This window comes from Anabrus simplex, chromosome 6 (genome assembly GCF_040414725.1).
Source record: "Anabrus simplex isolate iqAnaSimp1 chromosome 6, ASM4041472v1, whole genome shotgun sequence".
Taxonomy (NCBI): domain Eukaryota; kingdom Metazoa; phylum Arthropoda; class Insecta; order Orthoptera; family Tettigoniidae; genus Anabrus; species Anabrus simplex.
In genome coordinates, this window is record NC_090270.1 from 302,547,706 (window position 1) to 302,575,666 (window position 27,961).

At 39.5% G+C, this 27,961-nt stretch overlaps 1 protein-coding gene across 3 annotated transcripts in view; it reads right to left on the reverse strand.

Moving 5' to 3' along the window:
* Positions 1–27,961, reverse strand: part of LOC136876494 (selenoprotein N) — a 155,935-nt gene that overhangs the window by 58,430 nt on the left and 69,544 nt on the right. For all 3 annotated transcript variants that reach the window (XM_067150496.2, XM_067150495.2, XM_067150497.2), the window contains exon 2: positions 15,259–15,330. In XM_067150496.2, coding sequence (XP_067006597.2) covers positions 15,259–15,330 — 72 coding nt within the window. The remainder of the gene's footprint in view (positions 1–15,258; positions 15,331–27,961) is intronic.

The window sequence follows — 27,961 nt, forward strand, 5'->3', positions numbered from 1 at the left end:
CCGCAGTGGTACGTATAAGTTAGGAAATTTGTTTGGAAGGGTAATAGGGAGGTACATTCAGGGAAACGGGATGGCCTAGGGAGCGGTGATAAGGGAACAGGGAACTGGGAATCAAGTAAGGATGACATAAAATTGTTAGTGCTGAACTGTAGAAGTATTGTAAAGAAAGGAATAGAATTAAGTAATTTAATAGATATATATTTACCAGATATTGTAATAGGAGTTGAATCATGGCTGAGAAATGATATAATGGATGCAGAAATTTTCTCACGGCACTGGAGTGTGTATCGTAGAGATAGGATAGGAAAGGTGGGAGGGGGAGTTTTCATTCTGGTGAAAGAAGAATTTGTAAGCTACGAAAAAGTTAAAGATGAGACACATGAAATTCTAGGTGTAAGGCTCATTTCTAAAGATAATAGGCAACTTGATATATTTGGAGTGTACAGATCGGGAAAGGGTAGCACTGATGCGGATTCGGAATTATTTGATAGGATAGTCAGCTATGTTGGAAACGACATGGAAAGAAATGTGATTGTAGCGGGAGATCTGAATTTGCCAGAAGTAAATTGGGAAGGAAATGCGAACGACAGGAAGCATGACCAACAAATGGCAAATAAATTAATATGGGAAGGACAGCTGATTCAGAAAGTGATGGAACCAACCAGAGGGAAAAATATCCTGGATGTGGTACTGATAAAACCAAATGAGCTCTATAGGGAAACTGAAGTAATAGATGGTATTAGTGATCATGAAGCTGTTTTTGTGGTAGTTAAAAATAAATGCGATAGAAAGGAAGGTCTTAAAAGTAGGACTGTTAGGCAGTACCATATGGCTGATAAAGCAGGTATGAGGCAGTTTCTAAAAAGTAACTATGATCGGTGGAAAAATAAATGCGATAGAAAGGAAGGTCTTAAAAGTAGGACTGTTAGGCAGTACCATATGGCTGATAAAGCAGGTATGAGGCAGTTTCTAAAAAGTAACTATGATCGGTGGAAAATGGTAAATAAAAATGTAAACAGACTCTGGGATGGGTTTAAAGAAATTGTTAAGGAATGCGAAAACAGGTTTGTACCTTTAAGGGTGGTAAGGAATGGTAAAGACCCACCTTATTATAATAGAGAAATAAAGAGACTAAGAAGGAGGTGCAGACTGGAAAGAAATAGAGTTAGAAATGGCTGTGGAAGTAAGGAGAAATTGAAGGAACTTACTAAAAAATTGAATCTAGCAAAGAAGGCAGCTAAGGATAACATGATGGCAAGCATAATTGGCAGTCATACAAATGTTAGTGAAAAATGGAAGGGTATGTATAGGTATTTTAAGGCAGAAACAGGTTCCAAGAAGGACATTCCAGGAATAATTAATGAACAAGGGGAGTGTGTATGTGAGGATCTTCAAAAGGCAGAAGTATTCAGTCAGCAGTATGTAAAGATTGTTGGTTACAAGGATAATGTCGAGATAGAGGAAGAGACTAAGGCCAAAGAAGTAATACAATTTACATATGATAACAATGACATTTACAATAAGATACAAAAGTTGAAAACTAGAAAAGCGGCTGGAATTGATCAGATTTCTGGGGATATACTAAAGACAATGGGTTGGAATGTAGTACCATATCTGAAGTACTTATTTGATTATTGTTTGGTCGAAGGAGCTATACCAGAAGAATGGAGAGTTGCTATAGTAGCCCCTGTGTATAAAGGAAAGGGTGATAGACATAAAGCTGAAAATTACAGGCCAGTAAGTTTGACATGCATTGTATGTAAGCTTTGGGAAGGCATTCTTTCTGATTATATTAGACATGTTTGTGAAATTAATAACTGGTTCGATAGAAGGCAATTCGGTTTTAGGAAAGGTTATTCCACTGAAGCTCAACTTGTAGGATTCCAGCAAGATATAGCAGATATCTTGGATTCTGGAGGTCAAATGGACTGTATCGCGATTGACCTGTCTAAAGCATTTGATAGGGTGGATCATGGGAGACTACTGGCAAAAATGAGTGCAATTGGACTAGACAAAAGAGTGACTGAATGGGTTGCTATATTTCTAGAAAATAGATCTCAGAGAGTTAGAGTAGGTGAAGCTTTGTCTGACCCTGTAATAGTTGAGAGGGGAGTTCCTCAGGGCAGTGTTATCGGACCTTTATGTTTTCTTATATATATCAATGATATGAGTAAAGGAGTGGAATCGGAGGTAAGGCTTTTTGCGGATGATGTTATTCTCTATAGAGTGATAATAAGTTACAAGATTGTGAGCAACTGCAACGTGACCTCGAAAATGTTGTGAGATGGACGGCAGGCAATGGTATGTTGATAAATGGGGCTAAAAGTCAGGTTGTGAGTTTCACAAATAGGACAAGTCCTCTCAGTTTTAATTACTGCGTTGATGGGGTGAAAGTTCCTTTTGGGGATCATTGTAAGTATCTAGGTGTTAATATAAGGAAAGATCTTCACTGGGGTAATCACATAAATGGGATTGTAAATAAAGGGTACCGATCTCTACACATGGTTATGAGGGTGTTTAGGGGTTGTAGTAAGGATGTAAAGGAGAGTGCATATAAGTCTCTGGTAAGACCCCAACTAGAGTATGGTTCCAGTGTATGGGACCCTCACCAGGATTACCTGATTCAAGAACTGGAAAAAATCCAAAGAAAAGCAGCTCGATTTGTTCTGGGTGATTTCCGACAAAAGAGTAGCGTTACAAAAATGTTGCAATGTTTGGGTTGGGAAGAATTGAGAGAAAGAAGAACAGCTGCTCGACTAAGTGGTATGTTCCGAGCTGTCAGCGGAGAGATGGCGTGGAATGACATTAGTAGACGAATAGGTTTGAATGGCGTTTATAAAAGTAGGAAAGATCACGATATGAACATAAAGTTGGAATTCAAGAGGACAAACTGGGGCAAATATTCATTTATAGGAAGGGGAGTTAGGGATTGGAATAACTTACCAAGGGAGATGTTCAATAAATTTCCAATTTCTTTGAAATAATTTCGGAAAAGGCTAGGAAAGCAACAGATAGGGAATCTGCCACCTGGGCGACTGCCCTAAATGCAGATCAGTATTGATTGATTGATTGAGGAGTGAAATGGACTCAAGAAAGAAAAGACATCCATAGCGCTAGAATGAAAGAATACTGGGCTAAGAGGAAGAAAAGAGCTCACCAGAGTTAAGAACCACGTGGTCCATCGTAGGCCTAAACGAATAAGAAGAAGAAGAAGAAGAAGGGCTATGCCTTTGGTTGAGGTACGCAGATGATGCGTTTGTGATAATAGACCACCAAAAAGATAATACTACAAAAATTCTAGAATTTTTAAACAGGGTAGACAGTTGCATAAAATTCACCCAAAAGGATGAAAATAATAGTTCATTGAACTTCCTGGATATAAACGTAACACACACAGACTTTGGATTTGATTTTCAGATATATAGAAAACCGACACACACCGCAATTACAATAAATAAAAATTCCCTTCATCCGAAATCCCATAAACAGGCATCCTTTTTCAGCCTAGTCTATAGAGCCTTCAAAATACCTTTATCACCAGTTAACTTAAAGAAAGAACTCAGATTTATAAAAACTTTCCTTTTTTTGCTAGGGGCTTTACGTCGCACCGACACAGATAGGTCTTATGGCGACGATGGGATAGGAAAGGCCTAGGAGTTGGAAGGAATCGGCCGTGGCCTTAATTAAGGTACAGCCCCAGCATTTGCCTGGTGTGAAAATGGGAAACCACGGAAAACCATAGTGGGATTCGAACCTACTATCTCCCGGATGCAAGCTCACAGCCGCACGCCTCTACGCGCACGGCCAACTCGCCCGGTATATATATTTTTAAACTAGCATTGATTAATGGCTACAAAACAGAAACAATTAATCGAATCATTAACAAAGTAAAGCTTAAAATGGCCCCTAATCTTACTTCAGAGGAAACTAAAAATCAAAATATGCTACTTTTACCTACACTAATCCTGTGATTCACCAAATTACAAATCCTTTGAAAAAAAAACAAGATTTACAAATAGCATTCAAGACACATAACACTAACAGAAATAGCCTATATTTTTTTCAATCATAATACAATGAATGCTAATAAAGATGGACATCAGGGTTCTGGAATATATAGATTAACATGCACACAGTGCAATTTTTCGTATGTTGGCCAGACTGGGCGTAGTTTTATCACAAGATGTATGGAACACTATAATGCATTAAAACATACTAAGTATTCCGCAATGGCTAATCACATGAAAGAGACCGGCCATTAATTTAGTACAATAGATAGAGACAGGGCCGGAACTAGCAGATTTGTCAGGGGGGCAAAGATCAGTTTGCCGCCCCCCGTCCCCCGATCCCCCTCCCCCTACCTCTGAAATATAATATCTCTGTAAGCTGTTTTTTTAGATGTGGCCGTTGAAAGTACACACCATATGTATACTATTAAGAAGTTTTATTTATGAAAAACACATTAATACACTTATTCATATTAATACATACATTACACTTGTATTGAAAAACTGTTATATTAATACACTTACACATGACTAATACAAATAATTTGTTTGTAGTGTAACTCAGTTGTAACTACGCAAAAATTTCTTATGTATTGTACTTCAAAGTTGAATTCTTCGAGCTTTCGTAGCTGCAAATGTACTGATGATGTCTTCAAAGTTGATAAGGATGCTCGTTTGTGTTCAGTTGATATTATACCTACTTAGATTAGACAGTCTCACCTGTCCCATTGTACTTCTCATGTAGTTTTTGATGATTTTGAGTTTGCTAAAACTTCATTCTCCAGGTGACACTAACTGGCAAGGTGAGAAACATTCTCAGTGCAGTAGTAATGTTAGGGTAGCCTTCCTCTAGTTTATTTTTATAAATAAAACTTAACATTTCTCTTGATGTGGTTCCTTTAAATTTTCGTCAACTGATAAAGCGTGGTGCTTGAAACTTTCTATTTCAAATTTAAATTCTCAATGTTGAGATCAGCAGTGTAGATATTTGCCAATGCTTTTGCTTTCATTTTTAGATCTTTTGCTTGCATTTCGTTAATTCGAACACCATTCAAAAATCCAAACTTGCTGTTTACCGGTATGTTATCCAAAGCCTTAAACCTGTCACTGAGTTATGTAATCATCTGGTCAATAACCTCTAACATACCTAATTGGCACTATAAATTGAGGATAGTTATGTCCACCTTTTCAATACAAAAACAATGTGACGTCATTAACACATCACATATTTATTACCTTTCAAACACTGGGACCGGTTTCGGCATTATTTGTATGCCATCATCAGCCATAGGAAACTTAATGACAAGGCCTAAGTACAATATTAACATAACTTACAACAATACATATATATATATAAAAATGAACATATTCTTACAATGACTATTAAAATTTTTGGTGTACACCATAAAACCTTAGATTAAAATTGGTAGCATATTTTATGCGACATATTATGACTTTATACAATTATTTAACTAAAGTTAAAGCTTTTTGTCAGTTTTTATAAATATTACAAAATGTTAATAGAGCATCCAGATAACAATTTTCAATCTTTTAAAAACTTTTATAACTACTAGGCGTTAAAGATAATAGTGCATTTGTTTGGTCGATAATACTAAATTGACATGCATTAAAATGAAATCGCCTACTGTCAGATTGGAAAACAGTGACCTATTTGTACTAGGTATGGGGATAAGTTACATTATAAGTCTATAGTAATTCTATAATTTGCGTTAATCTAGTTTGGTTATTTAATAACAAGTCGAATAAAATGATAAATTCGGCTGATATTTTAAACTTTAAAACATTAATTGTCCATTGTAGAGGTCCCTTTTTTCAGTGAAGATATATAGTGAGCAAAACAGTTCCTCTTAGAATTGATTGCAGGTTCACTCTATTTTAGGTGGATTTTGGATTGAATAAATTTCTTATTTCGTAATGTAATGTCGTTGAGCAATGTTCGTAATGTAATATTCTGTCTTTTATGCTAATGTTCATAAAATGTAGATCGACTTGATAGAAGCCGACTGGTGAACCAAAATTTCTTGGACCATTCCATTCAAGGTCTTTGAGGTTCTAGAAATATCCCGATCCAAGACGGACCTAAGAAGAAAGATATATATACTATGTATTAGCGTAAGAATAACTAAGTTTAATAGGCATTATTTTCGTTTAAGTAGAAACTCACCCTAAGCACTATGTTGTCGAGAATGAAGCTGATGAAGAACTGTCTACCGGAAAGGCAGAAAGCAGACTACGAGTATTAGAAGAGGGGCGGAGCATGTTATGTAGGGGAAGGGGGATCGCGATAATGCGAGGTTATTGATCGGGAGGGCGTGGATTACGGAGGGGATGGTAGATGAGCATATTGCGCACCATTTTGTGTACTGGTTGATTTATTGGTCTTTTTAGATTGTTGATCACTGAAATGAGCGTATCAAACAATATCGTGGGTTTTTCGGATACCTCATTCAGATTATAATTCGGGTTAAAATACCGATCTAATGATATGAAACATTGTTCCGTTATGTCAAGTAAGGGCCCTTTTTCCATTATTTCTACGACGTCAATATCATGGTTGATGTCATGAAAATTGTGTTTATAGTCATTGATGTGTTGTCCTATAGCTGAAAATCTCCTGTATTTAATGGCGTTGACGTGCTCATTGTACCTAACCTTAAAGGATGTCCCTGTTTGTCCAATGTATGTACTATTACAGCTGTTACAGTGAAATCTGTATACGCCCGATTTATCATATGGGTTTGGTGCGTTGACTAGTTTAGCGTTATGAAATATGTCAAGATTTCTGTTGTTGGTTTTAAACAAGATGTTGATCTTATTCTTCAAAATGTTTGTGATTCTATAGACATTAGGGTTAAATGTGAATGTTGAGTAGACTTTTGGTCTAATTATTTCTTTTTGTAGGTTTGATTTCGGTCTGTGCTTGAACTTATAAATTATTCGTTCTATGAAACTACGATTATAGCCGTTATGGGCTGCAATACTACGTATTGTTTTTAGTTCTCTATTTAAGCCTGATTTTGACATGGGAATGCTAAAAGCCCGGTGTATCATACTATTATAGGTTGCTCGCTTTTGGCTGGGTGGGTGTATGGAGTCCTTATGAATGGTTGTAGCGGTGTGTGTTTGTTTTCTATAGATCTTATATTTAAAGGAATGCGGGAGCCGAGTGATTGTTAGATCTAAGAAGTTAAGGGCTCTGTTGTCCTCGGATTCTATTGTAAACTTAATATCTGGATCAATATTATTAAGGTGTGCCAGGGTGGTAGGTGCGTCTGAAATGTGCTGGTCCATAACTATAAACGTATCATCAACAAATCTGGTCCACAAGAGAATGTTATTAAATTTCTTATCATTTTCTATTCTAGTATGTTCAAGGAAATCAAGATATATATCAGCCAAAATACCAGACGCTGGTGACCCCATGGCCCCTTGTTTGTATATCACTTTGTCGAATGTAAAGTAATTGCTATTAACCAACAGTTTAAGGATGGTCATAAAATCTGCTATTTCTAATTGACTGAGTTTGCTGTGAGTACGTAAGTTTTTTGAAATTATTGGTAGTAATTTTTCTGGTTTTATGTTTGCATACATGTTGATGATATCAAATGAATGCATCGTATAATGGGGTTGCATTTTAAAGTTGTCTAGTTTTTTAACTAATTCTAGAGTGTTCATCGCGGATTTGTTTGCTTGAAAAGTATAATGTTTTCTTAGGAACTGTTGTATAAATCGCGCTGTCTTGTAGAGAGGGCTCGGTCTAAAATTTACTATGGGACGTATAGGTACTCCTTCCTTATGGATTTTTGGTTGGGCTTTGACCGTGGGGAGATCAGGATTCATGTTGATCAGCTTGTTTTTTTTGCTATCAGTCAACAGGAAGGTTATGTTGTTAGTGTCTGTTTTAACTGTTTTTGAATAGATTTGGTTGGATCTTTTTCTATTATTGTAAACAAACTGCCAGTAAAAAAGTTTTTTGTTTTGGTTATATAATCAGTTTTGTCCATTATAACAGTGGTGTTTCCTTTGTCCGCTTTGGTGATGATGGTTTTTGTATCTTTAATCTTATTCTTAAGCTGTAGGATCTTTTTCCGGTCTTCGTGTTGCGTTGAATTAGTAGTGTAAATTGGTGCATTGAGAATACTGTTTAATTGTTTCTTCGCTTCATATCTAACCTCATTCTGAGTATCAATAGGTATTTTGTTGACTGCCGCTTCTGTTTCTATTACTAGTTGTTTAGTCATGTTCGCTAAGTTATAGTTAGGCCAATTATACTTGGGGCCTTTGGAGAGAATAGCAATTTCTTCTTCATCAAAGTTAGTGTTGGAGAGATTAATAAGGGGTGGGTGAAATTGAGCTAAAATTTGGCTATGTGCGTTATTATGGGTAGCGTTCCTGGACGGTCTGTTTTCTGTATTTGATTTATTGATTAGGGTTTGGAATTTATGGTCTATTGTATGCTGTTTATGAGAAAGTATAGTGGTTATCTTGCTGTGCACTTTTTCTTGAAAAATATTCCATTGTACATTAGTCAGCAACGCAGTGACTTCAAGGTGGGTTTCATATAGACGATTCTTTAAAAAGGATTTTTTCTTGTATAGAAACTTTAGTTCGTTTTGCAACCAAAGTTTGTTAGTTTTCTGGTGTACTCTTTTCTGATGTGGTAAAATATGTCGTTTGTTATTCTTCAGAAAATTTGGCGTCAGGTTATTTACGATACATTTTTTAATAAAGTTTATGTCCTTGCCTAACTTTCCTATTTTTATTTTTAAGCTCATATAATGTTGAGCTTTTAATCTAAGGTTTTATGGTGTACACCAAAAATTTTAATAGTCATTGTAAGAATATGTTCATTTATATATATATATATATATATATATATATATATATATATATATTGTTGTAAGTTATGTTAATATTGTACTTAGGCCTTGTCACTAAGTTTCCTATGGCTGATGATGGCATACAAATAATGCCGAAACCGGTCCCAGTGTTTGAAAGGTAATAAATATGTGATGTGTTAATGACGTCACATTGTTTTTGTATTGAAAAGGTGGACATAACTATCCTCAATTTATAGTGTAAATCTAAATTCAATACGGACCAAAATGAAGTTCTTAACTTTAAATACCTAATTGGTACACATTCTCAGTACTTGTAGGAGCTTCATCGCCACACAGTTCATCGGACATTTTTCTTTTTTCTTTGTCTTTTTTCTGACAACTCAGATGGTAGATCACTCGTGCTTGCTAAAATTTTACCCCTCAGTAATGGCTTCAGATGGAGCAAACTCTCTGCAAGACTTCAAGAGCGTTAAAAGACCTTGAAGTTTCCGGGCAGCCAAATCTACTGTTACATCTTTAATTTGCAAAAACTCATTGACATGATTGATCTTTTTGAACAAAGCATGCCAAAAACATGTGAAAACGATGAATTCAAGTTTCCCAATATTTTTCAAAAGGGGCTGTTATGATCCTCTAGAGCCTGCACAACTTTACCGTAATGTTGATACACAGCTTCGACCGCATCTAATCTTGCAGACCATCTTGTATTGCTTTCAGGTTTCAATGTCAGTGGCATATATTTTCGGAAAACTTCCCAGCGTGAAGTTGAAGCTGAAAAGAAAGAATACATACTGTTCAAAGTTCCAAAAAAAAATCTGAGCCTCAATAGTAGCACTGGCCGCATTAGCACCAACTAAATTGAGGGAGTGAGCAGCACATGGAACAAAATATGCTAGGTCATTCTCCTGAAGTAGACGGGACTGAACTCCTTTATACTTCCTGGCCATATTAGCCCCATTGTTGTAGGACTGGCCTCTACAGTTATCTAAGTTTAGTCTATCTTTGTCTAATTTTCTTAGGATTTCTGGGCTGAGACCTTCACCTGGGAAAAAATCAATAAAACTTTCTTCTACCTTGGATGTATTTGTTTTGATGTAACAAACTACTTTGCTCACTGTGGCTGATATTCGGAGTGCAGTCAAATAATAAGGATTAATATTTCGCATCGCAAATGTCTTGTATTAGCTTTTGCCTTATATTATTGGCAATAATTTCTGGGAACTCATCTTGTATTTTATGTGAGAAATATGAGATTTGCGCTTTCTTATGCCGCTCAATATGTTGTAGAAGAGGGACATTGTAATGCGATATAAGTTCTACTGTGTTCAATAACTTTTCACTGGGTGGGTCGCTGAAATAACAGTCTTTTTTAGTTCCGCGAAATGGACTCCCTTGCTTTGCTAGGAATAGAATAGCATCGTTAATGCAGCGCAATACCGCCTTCCAGTGAGATTCTTCTTGATGGATCTGGTTTTGGAGTTCTGCATCAATACCTCCCTTTCCTAAACAAGATTCTAAAGCTTTCCACAAACAAAAGCAAAGTTTTTGGTTGGATGAATTTTCATGTTCAGGCAATTTTTCACTGAGTTTTCTCCAATTAGTAAATCCTTTTTCTTTAGCTAAAGAAGGCACTTGAGTTGATGCTAAGTGTGAAAACAGCCTGCAGGGATCACAATATAGAGCTTTCTTACTTTCACTATAGCCTAACCATGATCTCTTTACTTTTTCTCTATTTTTGAGAACTTTATAAAACCAATCTTTGGTTAAATTACACCCTTCTCTGCTTCTATTACTTAAATTTGGCTCGATCAGATTTTCAAAGCTCATTTTTGTTATGTAACACCTTTCAGAATCTGAAAAACTCTGTGACCATTAACCAGGATCCCTAAAATCAAAGGAAAACTCGGACGTTTCTTGAAGACCAGTTGTAGGTCTGGACGAGATAATAATTCATCTTCATTCGCTTCATCAGTAGGACTGAGTTTCTTGCAAATTTCGACATGTTGCGTGCCTTCCTCTCCAGCTTCAACGTCATCTAAAATATTAAAAGCTGGGATTAAAATTCAATCTGTAATATGATATATTACAGAATGAAGTATTAAAATATTGTCATAAAGTCCGATAAGGTACAATTAATTCATCTCTTCCCTACTGTGCTATAATTTAATTAATGAAATAAAAATTAATATTCACACTTGATTTTTCTTTTGAGCCTTCATCTTCATTAACATTAGGTTTTTAAGAAATGCTTCTAATTTTGGTGTTTGTTGTGACAGTACATCGCTTTCTTTCTTCCTTTTCTCTTTGGCAAGTTTTCTATACTCGGCTCCACTGAGTCGTTTTCTGCCATCCATAATTTGGAAACTGATAAAAACGCAGCCCAAAGTGTACTAAACAATTCCGTTTATCAAACGCTGATAAACGGTAACACGAATAACTACTCAACACTCCGAACACTAATAACTAAATACTAAATGCAAATAAAATAAGACAACTGTCGGTTCGTATCAACACATGCAGACAACAGTGTACGCAGGCTACATGTGTAGCCGTCGATAACGACAACGATGATTGTAGGTGTCTGTTTAGTTTACTGTTTATTGGAAGCAGAAAGGGTGAGATAGATGAGATGCTCGCGCATCGCGTCTAGGTCAGACAGTTTTCGAGTCCCTGACCCCGCTGCCGAGCACTCAGGCTACTAATTATTCATATCAATAGTAGGCATAACAGTATAAGACTCACTACAGACCAATGGATTACGTTAATTCTTGTGTCGTGTCTTTTAATAAAGAAAATAATTTGGTATACAGTCTCAGTGTAATGAAGTTGATGAACTGGGCAACAAAATTAAATAAAATTAAACAATATTAATTGTGCTATTATTATTTTGAAAAATTAAATAATTTACAGTTTTTTAAAATAAACTTTTCAAATTTTGCCGTCCCCTGAAATCTGCCGCCCGGGGCACGTGCTCCCCCTGCCCCGCCGTAGTTCCGGGCCTGGATAGAGACCTCAAGTTAATAAAAAGAATTGAAAAAGGAAGTTAATGACCAAATATGAAAACTTTTTTATATTTATTTAGATCAGTACTTCAATAGGAAAAAATCTAAATGATGCAATCGAAATAAAAAGCCCATTAATAGAACAATTACCAAAATTGCTACAAGCTTTCAAATCAGATAACAGTAAAATTTTTTAAAAATTTTCAACTTTAAACCTTCTAATACATCAACAAATACAACTCCCACCTTGAAAATATACATAGAGAACTCCTCCCCACCGCCCGCCACAACTAAGCCAGCATCCAATACCTGGTCCGCACCCCCTTCCCCTACTTGTCCTCCTCACGTTATGCCGGTACCCAACGCTGTACCCACAGTTCCTTCACCTTCCCCATCTACTCGCCCTCCACCACATCCGCCCCATTCGTATAACACAAGAAGTAAAAACACGATGACAAATAGCCTCAGTACTACACCAAACACAGCTAGGAACTAAAGCATGAAATAAAAAGGGGTAAGTGATGTTTCAAACTTAAGAATCTATAAAAACAATTACAAACCATCACACTCATAACATTCTTTTGTTATAGACATATTTATTCATAATGTTGCAGTAAATAGCACACCAACAACTAAGTAACAAATATTTGTGTTCCTTTTACCATGATTCAAAAACAAACAGACCAGTAAAATTGGCCGACTCAAATCATTTGAGGATTGGTGAAGACTAAAAGTATGACGCATACAGACTACAAACCTCCAATGATCCATCTTTCAAAAATGGAGTAATTCTCATTTAACGAGAATATATTGCAAGTTCAATCTTCTAATTCATTAATCTTCATATGAACATTATACTTCGACAAATAAATTAACACTAGCAGTGTTAGAAAAAACGGGAACTTTTAGCCAAATTTTACAATTTAATTGGCACATTACTATGACTTGGATATCAACTTCCTGTGATTAATGTCTAGTCTATTATAGACCCATTTTAATTGTTACTTCTTCCTGTTTACTTTTTATATAGTAATGATATTTTATGGTGTAATAACATTTTAATGAACAAATAATTGCAAAAATAAGGTTTAATATAATGATTCAACCTTGAGATAATTGTATAAAATGGCTGAAGATGCTCAACTTAATGAGCAAAACATGTCCCATTTAATGTTTGTTTTATAGTAAATGTCCTTTTAGAGACATTAAATATTTTTATGTATTGAATAAGGTGGATATAAAAACAAGAATTTGTAACAATAAGTGGTATGTTCGAGCTGTCAGTGGAGAGATGGCATGGAACGACATTAATAGACAAATAAGTTTGAATGATGTTTAAAAGTAGGAAATATCACAATATGAAGATAAAATTGGGATTCAAGATAACAAACTGGGGCAAATGTTCATTTGTAGGAAGGGGAGTTAGGGATTGGAATAACTTATCAAGGAAGATGTTCAATAAATTTCCAATTTCTTTTTTAATCATTTAAGAAAAGGCTAGGAAACCTAACAGATAGGGTATCTGCCACCTGAGTGACTGCAGATCAGTAATGATTGTTGTTGTTGATAATTGTGCAATTCAAAGTTTTTCTACCCCCGAAAAAATGTCTTAGTTTGTATACAGTGTATCCACAATGTAAGAACTGCCATGTTTTGCTCTACATGGGGTAATGTGGCCATTGGCTTCAAGTGAGAAGCACAGAGAGTAGTGTAGCAAGCAGCTCCATACTTATACTGTTTGGGCAACTCCCTGTATTCTTGACTTCCTGTGACGTGATATTTTTCACAATTTTTCCCACACAAACCGCAGATGCATAGCTAACTAAATGTGAAGCCTACCATAGTGAAAACTCATAAAACTGATGAACAATAACATTACAATCACCATTGTTTGTTGTGATGTGGAATAGGGAATCTGCCACCTGAAAGACTGCCCTAAATGCACAAATCAGTGGTGATTGATTTGATTCTGCTGCCACTCATCTTCGATAGATGGGATTACTGCTGCATCCCGAGTAAATCAGTATGCCTGAATATGGGTGGCAAGTAACATAGTTAGATAACTCTGCACATGGTATATTATTGTCCTGTCAAAGACGAGTACTACAGCTAGTTCAAAATATTTTTTAAAAATTTCTTTGCATCTCAAATTAATATGTACTGGTCAGTGTACAGACCAGATTCAAGAGCTAAGTAGTCAACAAAAATCCCTTATATCTAGGACAGTAGACAGTAGCTAAAGCATTCTGGTAAATACAACCTATGACAAAGTTCGGTGAATGGAGTCAGAACGGTCAATGAACACTGGCGGAACATAACTCCGCACCTATATAGCAGCAGGTTTTGACCACCTGCTCCCAACGTCTTTCAGTTGAGCATCGTGTGTGTGCCGTGTAAGACCTGTTTGACACAGTGCGTGTTTAGTGCGTTGATTCTGAACTGCGAAATGGAACATGAACGACCAAAAGATCAATGTACAGTTTTGTTTTAAGCTCAGCAAGACACCGAAAGAAACGCATGCGATGCTGGTACGTTATTATAAAGATCAAGCACTGTCCTTGAAGTGTATGTGCAAGTGCTTCCCCCGTTTTTGAGGAGGCCGGGACAGTGTTTCTGACAACACCCGTAGCGGAAGACCGGCGACCGCCGTCAGTGACGAAAACATTGAGAAGGTGAGGACATTAATCACGAACAATTGGCGATTAACTGTGCGCATGTTAGCGGCTGAACTGCAGATTAACCATGAATCCGTGCGACAAATCGATACCCAGAAGTTAGGGAAGAGGAAAACTTGTTCTCGTCTTGTGCCATATTACTTGACGGACGATCAGAAGCAGGCACATTTAGAGGCTTCACAAGATTTTGTCGAAACGGCGGATGCCACACCAAATTTCTTGAACTGTATCGTCACTGATGATGAAACATGGTGTCTCAGCTACCCTGAAACGAAACGGCAAAGCATGGAATGGCGTTCTCTGGGATCCCCTCGTCGGAAAAAGGTCAGAGCCGAAAAGTCACGCATCAAAACGATGCTCATCACGATATTCCTGACATCCAACGAAACGTGACGAGGCGTTTGAACACCATCCCAAAGGAAGCCTTCTTGCAAAGTTTCCAGGACATGTGTCGCCGATCTCAGTAGTGCATAGTTATGGGAGGGGACTATTTCGAAGGACAGTAAGGTCACTGTCGTGCATTGTTCATCTATGTTGATAGTACAGGACTATTCACCGAACTTTACTGTCACAGGTTGTAATTTCAATCCATCTTTACACTACCGTACTAAACTAGAAGGCCTGTCTCTTCACCTACTGTACATTGAAAACAGACTCCAATTATAGAGATTTTATACAAGTACTGAAGTTTTACCGTAATAGGAGTTCCTACCTCTAGATCTTGATCCATAGTGTCAGTCAGCAGTGGTGTGAAGAGGCAGTAGATTGTCAACACAGTTTCAGCCTAGAAACAGAATAATAGAGTATATTATGTATCAGATTTATTCTCTCTTCAACAATACCAAATTAAGAACAAATATCATATATATCCATCCAGTTATAGGCGTACTGAATGGCAGAGTTTCTCCATTCAGCCAAACTGTGAGAAATCTTGGAGTGACAATGAACAAACTTTAAATTGATCTGAATATATGAATATTCGTAAAAAATATTTTCGATTCTTCACTCTCTTAAAAGAAATACCAATATTTTGCCATGTAATGTGATAGTCAAACTCACACCATCACTAGTGCTTCCCATCCTCGACTAGTGGACGCAAAGAGAGTAAGTGGTGTGACATTATTCTAGACGCAACCAAGGAACTGACCTTGAAACTTCAGCGGGCACTTAATTGTTGCTGTACATTTATGTACAACAATCTGTGCTGTGATGCATATGGGCATCAAATCAAAAGAACTGGATCTGGCGAGGCGAACTTGTCCTCGGACACTCCCAGCACTAAAAGCCATACGCTATTTCATTTTTCCATTTCATGGCTGGAACCTTATAAACGACAAATGTATCACATACTGTTACAGGTATATGGAAGGCTCACTGAAGGCAGACCAATAAACATTTCATCCCAGCTTACTATATTTGTCCTCCTTTCACAGCAGTAATACTCGCTCTGGTTCCTAGCTTTCTATTCCTGTTCACCGATTCTCTATGTATAACAATTCTTTTGTTGTGATGGGTTCCAGACTTTGGAATTCCCTGCCTGTCAGTGTCAGAAATACCACCTCATTACTTAAATTTAAAGGGTGGTTAACACAGGTAGAGTAGCGAGGCGTTGATATGGACCTAGCAACAAAAATACAAATTCATGAATATCTCTTATCACTGGTAACGGTAAAATTGTATCAGACATAAATGGTCGGAAATTTAATTCTACATAACTTTGGTGATGTAGTATGTATCGATAGGACCACTAATAACAAATATTTGAGAATTAAATTTTAGGCCTTCCCCTAAACTACCATTTCACTCAACGTGATAAAATAATTTATAGCCTAAATTGTAGCGGCTCATTTCCTAATTTTACATAGCGATTTTCATTAAATTCTCTTCAGCCGTTTTCTCGTGATGCCTATACATACATACATACATACATACATACATACATACATACATACATACATAGCCTACGTACAAAGACAGACAGAAATTACGGACAAGTAAAAAGTGCATTTCCTTATTACTGTGGATAAGACCGATATAGTAATACCATTATTATTAAATTCTGAGCAATGTATAGACAAAACTCTTATTTTATATACATAGATGGCAAAAACAGCTGATAAGGGCAGCCTTAAGATCTCAATTTCTGTCAAAGTTGTAAAGAAAGAGGTGTAAAAAAGTACTGTCCCCCCCCCCCCCCCAATCTACCTAACAGTCCACCGACCGCCACTGCTCAGAGTTCTATATTCTAGAAATATAGCCACCCATTCAGTTAATCTTTTGCTTAGTCCAACTGTACTCATTTTTGTCCAAGTGGTCTTCCATCACTTAACCTTGCAAGGCCCTTTTTTTAAAAAAAAAAAAAAAACGACTAGTGGCGTTAGGCCTCGGAAGACCATGCGGCCAGATACAAAAGCCTTAGATAGGTCAATCGCGCTACAGTTAATTTGACCTTCTGAATATAGAACATACGTAGCCTACTTATGAATACACCAGAATATGCATTTAATTATAAAAACGGCAGAAATAAATAAATAAAACATATTTCGTTAAATAAAAAATATGTAACTGCTGTTCTAGTTCAGTCCATTTCACATTGTGTTATAGCCTAAGTATTTATAGGGTATTACTTTCAAACTGTCCGACTCGTTGGCTGAACGGTCAGCGTACTGGCCTTCGGTTCAGAGGGTCCCGGGTTCGATTCCCGGCCGGGTCGGGGATTTTAACCTTCATTGGTTAATTCAAATGTCCCGGGGACTGGGTGTTTGTGTTGTCCCCAACATCCCTGCAACTCACACACCACACATAACACTATCCTCCACCACAATAACACGCAGTTACCTACATATGGCAGATGCCGCCCACCCTCATCGGAGGGTCTGCCTTACAAGGGCTGCACTCGGCTAGAAATAGCCACACGAAATTAATTATTATTACTTTCAAACTTCCTGCGAACAGAAACGGCGATCACTCTCTTTGTGGGGGAAACACTACATTTTTATTCCATTCTAGCCGCCTGAGACTAGGAATTATTTTAAAAAAGCAATTTGTACAAGCCCTGTTGTCTTATCAACTAATTCTTTTCTTTCTTTTCTTTAATTAGTAACAAAATGATTAGCGAAATTTCGCACAAAATGCCATTTGTCGCGGCTAATCGATTTGTATAGCGCCAAAGCAAATAGTGGAGACTTTGCATGTGCTTTGGGGAAGGGTAGCAAGGGTACATTTTTTTCACAAGATCATGGATACTGAGGTATGATTCTCTCGCTTGCAGCACGCATTCCTCAGTCTGGCAGTCTCTTTAGTATCTGTTATTTAGTGTGTAGTCAAACACTAATGATTTATTTATAATACTTGAGTATTGTACCTTTGGTAAAAGTTTTTTTGTATAGGCTAGTATTGAATCAAAATCTCAAAAATATCTCTTATTACCATACTTAAGTGACTTCGTGAAACCATAAACCAGAAGCAAAAAGGGGCGAATTATTTGCCACGTGTCTGACAGCAGATATGGAATTTGTTGCCGTTGCCACACCTGTTCAGTTCCGAGGTAATCAGACGCGTGCCGGCGGACGAAGGTCCTTAAAGTCACTTTCTTCCTTATCTTCGCAAACTGCTAAATATACAAGAGTATCCAGCTCAGCTAAATTGTCGAAATTAATGGAATTAAGAGGATATAAAGTACTGGTCAGCCTAACAGTGAAAATTGCCATGAGGAAGTCTCGTCTCCGAAAGCGGAAACTGTCGTGCCTTAGCATCGTGATAACAGGACGCAGTTATCACACAGGAAGGGAAGCGAGGCTGGTGACTGAAAGACAATGATAGAAACACAGCAGGTCCCGTACAGATGGAATAAAGCAAGATTTTGCGAGCTGTTTATTGTGGCGATGCAGAAAATACCATACCATATCATTGAAAGGTCACGCAAGGACATGATAAAGTTACTAGGAGTTGTCTAGGAGTTACTTATAGCATCTAGTACACTCCACAATCTCTTTGCTATTTGTTTTACGTCGCACCGACACAGATAGGTCTTATGGCGACGATGGGATAGGAAAGGCCTAGGAATAGGAAGACAGCGGCCGTGGCCTTAATTAAGGTACAGTGCCAGCATTTGCCTGCTGTGAAAATGGGAAACAACGGAAAACTATCTTCAGGGCTGCCGACAGTGGGGTTCGAACCCACTATCTCCCGAATACTGGATACTGGCCGCACTTAAGCGACTGTAGCTATCGAGCTCGGTACTCTACAATTTGACCAAATTCCTTTCATTATCATCTTCCTAATATACCGAAGTTGATTCACCGTAATTTTCTTTCTAGTCACAACAATGAAAAACAAATAGATATACCGAACTTGGCAGATGCAGTCTCTTAAGTGCGATCAGTATCCAGTATTAGGGAGATAGTGGTTTCGAACCCCACTGTCGGCAGCCTTGAAGATGGTTTTCCGTGGTTTCTCGTTTTCGTTGCACCTTAATTAAGGCCACGCTCACTTCCCACTCCTAGCTTTTTCCTGTCCCATCTTCGCCATAAGACCTACGAATCTTCTCTGTCGTGTATCGGTGCGACGTAAAGCAACTTGTGAAAAAAAAAAAAAAAAAAAAAACAGATGAATACATGCGCAAATAGAAATAATACGTAACTCTTCCCTCAACATAAGACTATTATATTATATAATGCCAAATGCATCGGCTGCCCCTACCAATATTTTGTTGTTCTGCTGTGAGTGAGATCGTGAAGTCGGCATTTCTCAGCATCCCGTATCCTGTAGCGCATCCTGCAAACGATTCTGAACATTATTATAATTATTATTATTATTATAATTATTATTATTATTATTATTACTTTTTACAAGTTGTTTTACGTCGCACCGACACCGATAGGTCTTATGACGACAATAGGATTGGAAAGGGCTAGGAGTGGGAAGGAATCGGCCATGTCCTTAATTAAGGTACAGCCCCAACATTGCCTGGTGTGAAAATGCGAAACCACGGAAAACCATCTTCAGGACCGACAGTGGGGCTCGATTTCCCGGATGCAAAATCACAGCTGCGCGTTCCTAACCTCACGGCCAGCTCGCCCGGTAAACATTATTTTAATTCCCATCATCTGACTATAGACCATTCGAAAATGATGACGTGCGTTAGTCTTTTTTTTTTTTTTTTTGCTAGGGGCTTTACGTCGCACCGACACAGATAGGTCTTATGGCGACGATGGGATGGGAAAGGCCTAGGAGTTGGAAGGAAGCGGCCGTGGCCTTAATTAAGGTACAGCCCCAGCATTTGCCTGGTGTGAAAATGGGAAACCACGGAAAACCATCTTCAGGGCTGCCGATAGTGGGATTCGAACCTACTATCTCCCGGATGCAAGCTCACAGCCGCGCGCCTCTACGCGCACGGCCAACTCGCCCGGTGTGCGTTAGTCTACCATGTAACTATGTTCAGATGTCGTGCCAAGTAACCAGGTATAGAAAAACGCGAAATTAACGCTTAAAAGTACAATAGAATTACATAATAAATCAATACTGATCTGCATTTAGGGCAGTCATCCAGGTGGCAGATTCCCTATCTGTTGTTTTCCTAGCCTTGTCTTAAATGATTGCAAAGAAATTGGGCATTTATTGAACATCTCCCTTGGTAAGTTATTCCAATCCCTAACTCCACTTCCTATAAACGAATATTTGCCCAAATTTGTCCCCTTGAATCCCAACTTTATCTCCATATTGTGATCGTCCCTACTTTTAAAGACACCACTCAAACTTATTCGTCTACTAATGTCATTCCGCGCCATCTCTCCATCTCCACTGACAGCTCGGAACATACCACGTAGTCGAGCAGCTCGTCTCCTTTCTCCCAAGTCTTCCCAGCCCAAACCTTGCAACATTTTTTTAACGCTACTCTGTTGTCGGAAATCACCCAGAACAAGTCGAGCTGCTTTTCTTTGGATTATTTCCAGTTCTTGAATCAAGTAGTCCTGGTGAGGGCCCCATACACTGAACCATACTCTATTTGGGGTCTTACCAGTGACTTATATACCGTCTCCTTTATATCCTTACTACAACTCCTAAATACCCTCATAACCAAGCGCAGAGATCTTTACCCTTTATTTACAATCCCATTTACATGATTATTCCAATGAAGATCTTTCCTTATATTAACACTGATGCAAGTGTGTAATGGACTAGTATTACTCAGAAACAATTCTCTAAACCCATGCGTAAATAGTGAAAATATCAAGCATTATTATTATTATTATTATTATTACCGAGTTTTCGTGGATCACAGAGATGAAAGAAGGTGTGGGTTGGAATGGTTCTATCTACGAAAGTCAAAGATTAATTTAAAACTTTAATAATAATAATAATAATAATAATAATAATAATAATAATAATAATAATAATAATAATGTTATTTGTTTTATGTCCCACTAACTACACTTTTACGGTTTTCGGAGATGCCGAGGTGCCGGAATTTAGTCCCGTAGGAGTTCTTTTACGTGCCAGTAAATCTACCGACACGAGGCTGAAGTATTTGAGCCCCTTCAAATACCACCGAACTGAGCCAGGATCGAACCTGCCAAGTTGGGGTCAGAAGGCCAGCGCCTCAACCGTCTGAGCCACTCAGCCCGGCTTAAAACTTTAAAATAAAGGTTATATTTCTTTTCTTTCAGATGTTAAATATCAACAAAACTCTTCACTTGGCGAAAGAACAAAGTTTCAGATACATAGCAATTTTGATACAAAAATATAAAACCCGAGGATTGGTAATTTACAAATTTTGAGCTTCAAGCTCCTAATTTACAAATTTCCAACGTCGCTAATGTTGCGTTTAATTAAATAGATAACGAGAGATATCTCCCAAAACACAATTTTCAAGAGCACTTGGCTCCAACGATTACAAAGGCGGCCTTTCAAACGCTCCACTCAAGAGTACACAGCAAACTATTACACAATCACAAAAGAGCTGACATGCTCTACAAATTCTGCCAAGGAGACCGCGCTCCCAAACCCTTACAACTTTTAACTTTTCCTAGAGCCTCTTTGCCCGATACAATTACACCTTTAGGCTTCTCTAGGCACAACCTGCAATTTACAATACCAAATGAATTTTAGTTGACACAGGGGTATCTAGTACCCATTCTACTGGGACTTCGTGAAAAAGAACAGGTAAAGTTACTGGCCCAAACTCAAAAAATGTATTCAGGCGTACACTTGCACTCCTAGAAATAAAGGCTAAAACCCTACTTGGGCTTGCAGCCCGACGATACAGAGGCTAATCCCACACTACTGAGGTGACTAGAAGAACATGGTAATTTATGATTTACAGGAGAAACACAGTTACAAAATCGTTGTCATCTCAAGATAAATTGAAGGGGGAATTCGAGAGGGTAACGCACTCTCTATCCCAGATTTACAGTTTAAGTCTTTAGGACTTACATGAAAGTTTGCATGAGAAAGAAGAAAGTTTACATTTTAGAAACCAGGCGGTTAAATATTTAAAGATTAGAACCTTCCCCTCGGGTCAGCTTGCGGAGATAACTACTTAGATGGAAAAACTGTTGGCCATGACCTTAACTGATGTTCTGCTGGCCGAAGAATGAGGCCCACGCCTCCTGTCTTAATACACACACTCAGTAAGTCGACGATCAATAGGACAGGTTTGCTCGAAAAAGCTACAGCTTTTATACCCGAGGGGGAGCTTCGAGAAGGCTCTGGACTAAATCCGGAATCCTAGAATCAAAAATTTCAACCGTAGATGATAAAATATCGCAGATCAATTTCCAGATCAGTGACGTCACCAATTAATTAACGCAGCAGATATCGGACATCAGATCAAAACTGGGGTAGGATGAGTAGATCGGTAGTAGGGTAAGCCAGCTGGAAGAGGACAACCCGAATCTCAAGGAGCAGGTGGAAATCCAGGTTTCCGGCATCAAACAACAGGTTGAGGGGAAAACCTCTGCCGTTGAGGGAAATTTTGGGAGCCGTATTTCTGCCATTGAAGGAACGTTAGAAAACCGTATTTCGACCACCAAGGGAGATGTTCAGAATATGAGAGAGACCATCCTTCACGCGGTAGAAGACAGATTAAATCGAACAGGACCTATCACCACGCCTTCAAACCCCTCAAACTTAACCGGCAACACAGGACACCTAGACCCGAAGGTGAAAAGGGAGCCTTCCGAAAGTCCACAGGAGACTGGAAGAGAACCCGACTAGCCACATCGAGGGATCGGTCAGTCAACTAGGAAGGACTAATCTACCGGAGGATATCTTCGTTCAACTCGTTACATCGCAGTTACGGGAGCAACCCGCTATTTGGCAGAATTAACTTGAAGACCTTGAACCTAACCTGGACTGACTACAAGAGGAAATTCCTTGCTAGATTCAATTCCGAAGGTGTGAAGAGCTCTGTGAAAAGGAAGCTAATGACTGATACACAATGCACCGGCATGAGAGCTAGCGCGTTCGTCCTCAAGAAGTACCAGCTTTTCAGGCGGCTGCATCCTGAAGGAAACGAGAACGAAATCCTATCAGACTTGTAATAAGAATACGTAGAGTAGATCATAGGAGACTACTGGCAAAAATGAGTGCAATATATATTGAGAAAACCTATAAACATAAAATTTCTTCCAATCACTAATTATTCCACTTTGCATCAGAGTGCATGACCTCAGTTTTTGGATACAGACATCTATGGAGAAAAGTTCAAATTTCTTGAAACCAGTGATACAACAAAACAAACGAAATATAAGCAGTTTAGAAAACTTAACTAAATCAACCATCGAAAAGGAGTAACCTAAGTCTAGTGGTAGCCCACGTCATAATCCTAGCATACGCCACTGCTGAGGATGGTTTTCTGTGGTTTCCCACTTTTACAACAGGTAAAAGCTGGGGCTGTACCTTAATTAAGACCTACGGTCGCTTTCTTCCCACTCCTAGTGCTTTCCTATCCCATCGTCGCCAAACGACCTATTAGTGTTGGCGCGACGTAAAGCGAATTTTAATAATAAGTATATCCAGTGGCGAAGCTGTTAGTTAATGAATGGGTAGGCAGGAAATCTGACCTTAAAGTTTTTTGTAGAGTAGCTCTAAACGTCGATTTTCCTTGGTTGCAAAATGGTCAATCACACGGTCCTTCAATACCTGATCACTCATCAAATCCTTCACAAGCATTTTCTCGATAACAATGGTACTGATGATGATTATGATGATGATGCTTGTTGTTTAAAGGGGCCTAACATCGAAGGTCATCGGCCACTAATGAAACGAGATGGACGACACATGATATGATAATTAAAATTTTAAAATGTATCCACTGACTGGAGTTTAAAAACAATGTGATGACAAATGGTTATGAGATTAAAACAATCAGTTGGGTCTAATTCGCAATGCCTTATTGCTAATAAAGTAATAGAAACCACAGGTGACAAAAGAATAAGGCATTGCCTGGAATACAGATATATATAATTCAACTTAGAAATTAATATAACACATTAAAATACGCAACACGAACTAAAATGAACTCAATGGGATAAAAGCGCAGTTAACACAAATACACTAGGAAAAAGGACATCATTACACACGATAAAAAAGACCACTATCCCTCATAAAACGGATGACGAGGTCTGCGGACTGCTCTTCATCGCGCAGGATGAGGGAGATGGTACGCGGGAGTTATAGACTACGGCGTAGACCGACCAGGTTCACGCACTCCGTAAGGTTGTGTACCACGGTACGATGATCGCCGCAAGTACACACCGGAGGGGGTTCTCCTTTCAATAAATGAGAGTGCGTTAGTATACCCTGGCCGATCCAAAGACGACATAATACCACTGCTTCCCTCCAAGAAGCCCGAAGGGAAGTCCTCCATACCTTTGTTGTACCTTTTATCGCTCTCAGCTTATTTGGAAGAGGAGTGGCCTGCCACTCCATCTCCCAATGGGACATAACAAGATGTCTCAGCTGAAAGCGAATATCACTTGCTGGAACCTTGAAAGGCAACGGAACTGCCCCCTTGGCAGCCTCATCTGCTAACTCGTTTCCCTCTACACCCATGTGGCTTGGGAGCCACAGAAACGTGATTCTGGTGCCGGCATCCAAACACCCGGCTAGCAGGTCCTGGATGAGCTGCACCAGAGGGTACCGAGGGAAACAGGTATCAATAGACTATAGCGAGCTGAAGGAGTCAGTACACACAAGAAAGTGTCGGCGCTCATCGGACAGTGCGTACCGCCGAGCTTCACGGATAGCATAGAGCTCTGCTGTGTACACACTACAGGTTTCCGGGAGAGCAAAAAGAAACATATCAGTGTCGACAACAAACGCACAGACCACTTTAGTGTCTGTTCTCGAGTCATCCGTGTAAACGACGACTGAACCTGGATACCGGCCAACAACGGACAGGAAGTCCCTCCGATAAATCGAAGGGTCCGTGTTTTCCTTCGGGCCAGTGTGCAGATCCAAGATTATTTCAGGACGTCCTACTACCCACGGAGGTACTCCACTTGGTTGTCTGAGAAGGCAAGGAACCGAAGGTACGTGAAACAATCGGTGACTGCTATCCAAGCGTATTCCAACCGGCCGCGTTGCTCGAGGACAAGCAGCGAACAGCCGACAGTGTCCATTGTTGAATACGGAAGGATCGCTTGGGTGAAGTGGCATCTGTCGCAAATTTGTAGCATACGACAGAAGGAGCTGCTGGCGCCTAAGGTGTAAAGGTGGCACACCAGATTCACCAGATGGGCCTTGTTCGAAAAGCTCCCGTCACCAACCTAACTCCACTGTGAAGGATACTGTTAAATCTCGCAAGAACGCTTGGTCTTGCTGAGCCATATGCTGCACTGCCGTAGTCTAACCTAAATAAAATATGTGCCCTATAGAAGCGTAGGAGCACCGTGCGATCAGCTCCCCAATTAGTGCTGCTAAGAAACTTCAAGAGATTAAACCTCCTGGTTCATTGCACTTTTAGCTGCCGCACGTGTGGCTCCCACGATAATATACTATCGAAAAGGAGCCCAAGAAATCGGCAAATGTCAAATACAGGAATGGCGACATTTCCTAAATAAAGCTCAGGAAGTGGTTGCGTTGCCGACAAAAGTGGAAAACAGAGGTCTTTGTGGTGGACAACCGAAAGCCATGTTCGAAGGTCCACTGCTCCACTCTCTTAATAGCGTGCTGTAATTTTCGCTCGGCGACTGCCACATTACGCGAGCTATAGTGCAGAGCAAAATCATCCACATATAGCGACGATATTACTGCTGAACTGGCAGCAGCAACAATACCGTTTATGGCAATCGCAAAGTGAGTGACACCAAGAACCGATCCCTGTGGGACTCCATTTTGCTGAACGTGGTATTGCGAATTTGCCGTCCCTACTCGGACTCGGAATAGACGGAGGGACAAAATATTCGCAATAAATACCGGCATATTACTTCGGAATCTTCACTGATGCAGGACTGAAAGGATACCATATTTCCATGTGTAGTCAGGCATTTTCTAAGTCAAAGAAATCAGCTACCAAATGCTGCTTGCGGAGAAACGCATCCTGGATAGAGCTCTCCAGGCGTACCAAATGGTCAGTGGTCGAGCGAGTGGCTCGAAAACTATACTGGTACTCGGACAATAGTCCTTGTCTCTCCAGACACCACACAAGTCTGCTATTTGCCATCCTCTCAAATAGCTTACACAGGCAGTTTGTAAGACAAATCGGTCTGTAACTTCCTGCATACTTAGGATCTTTGTTAGGCTTGAGGACAGGGATTACTATGCCCTCTCGCCACTGAGACGGAAACTCACCCTCTATCCAGATTCGGTCGAACACGCGAATGAGATATAATAGACTATCCTACTAAGGTGTTTCAACATCTGGTTATGGACATTGTCTGGCCCAGGAGAAGTGCCCTTGCAAAGCGCCAAGGCGCTGCGGAGTTCCCACTCCGTAAAGGGCACGTTATAGTCCTCGGAAAAGTGAGTGGCAAAACTAAGGTGATGACGTTCTGCCTCCCGTTTCAGAGCGAGGAAATCACGATGGTAATTCCCGGAGCCGGACACATCCGCGAAATTACTTGCGAGATGGTTAGCAACTGAGAGAGGCTCAGTGACGAGACTGCCTGCAATGGAAATTCCCGGTACAGAAGATGGTCCTTGGATACCAGAAATACTTTGAAGTTTAGTCCACACTTGAGATGATGGAGTATGTGACGTCATAGACGACACATCTCTCCCACGAAGCTTTCTTACTTTGGTGAATAAGAACTCGCGCCTTAGTGCGGAGTTTCTTAAATGTTACCAAGTTGGCCACAGTGGACTGCCTGCGATAACGTTTATGGGCTTGACGGCGTTCTTTCATAGCTGCTGCAATTTCTTCGTTCCACCAAGGAACGAGTTTTTCGGCGAGGATGCCCTGAGAAGTAAGGAATGGACTCCTCAGCAGCAGCAGCAGCAGCAGCAGCAGCAGCAGCAGCAGCAGCAGCAGCAGCAGCAAGGATAACTTGTGTTATGTAAGTTATTTTACCGTCTACGGTCAGTGTTGTATTGGCGCTAAAGACAGCTAGGGATGTGAACTTTGGCCAATCGGAATGTTTAAGAATCCATCGAGGAGGAGCCTCGACGGATTTTTGTTGTAACAAAGTAAGAATAATGGGTAAATGGTCCCTGTCACAAAGATCGTCGTGTGTATTCCACCGAAACAGCGGAACCAACGTTCGGCTGCATAGACTTAAGTCTATGCGACAGTATGTGCCGTAAAGTACACTGAAATGAGTTGGTTCGCCTGTGTTCAAAATACATAAATCCAGCTCTGTTACTAATGTTTCCAACTCCCTTCCCTTGGGGCAAGGCGCATCAGAACCCCATATGGGGTGATGGGCGTTAAAATCTCCCAATAAGAGGAAGGGACGAGGAAGCTGATCTATAAGATCAATGACATCATTTATGTTAAGCGGCTGATCTGGTGGAAAGTAAACATTACAAACTGTTGCTCTGACAGGCAGCGGAACGCAAACTGCTACAGCCTCCAGCGGCGTTCTTAGTGGGATCTCTTCGCTGTAGGTATCAGAACGAACAAAAATGTCAACTCCACCGGAAGCCCGGTGAGCATAATGTCGTTCTGTCGAGTATAGTCGAAAATTTCTCAAGACCGTATGATGACCTGGTCTGAAATTTGCTTCCTGAAATAGACTATACTCGCCGAATACTCGCTAATGAGCTGGCGCAGCTCAGCAAGATGCCTATCATAGCCGTTACAATTCCGTTGTAACAGTGCCATAGTGTGGGTGTAAACTTCTGGTGATTAGGTTAGAAGCAGCGTAATGCTACCTAACCTACACTCACATCCCCATCCGAATATGGAGATTAATGCTCCATATGCATCACTTCGTCACCAGATGAGGTGATGCATGCCTTAAATTTCTTCG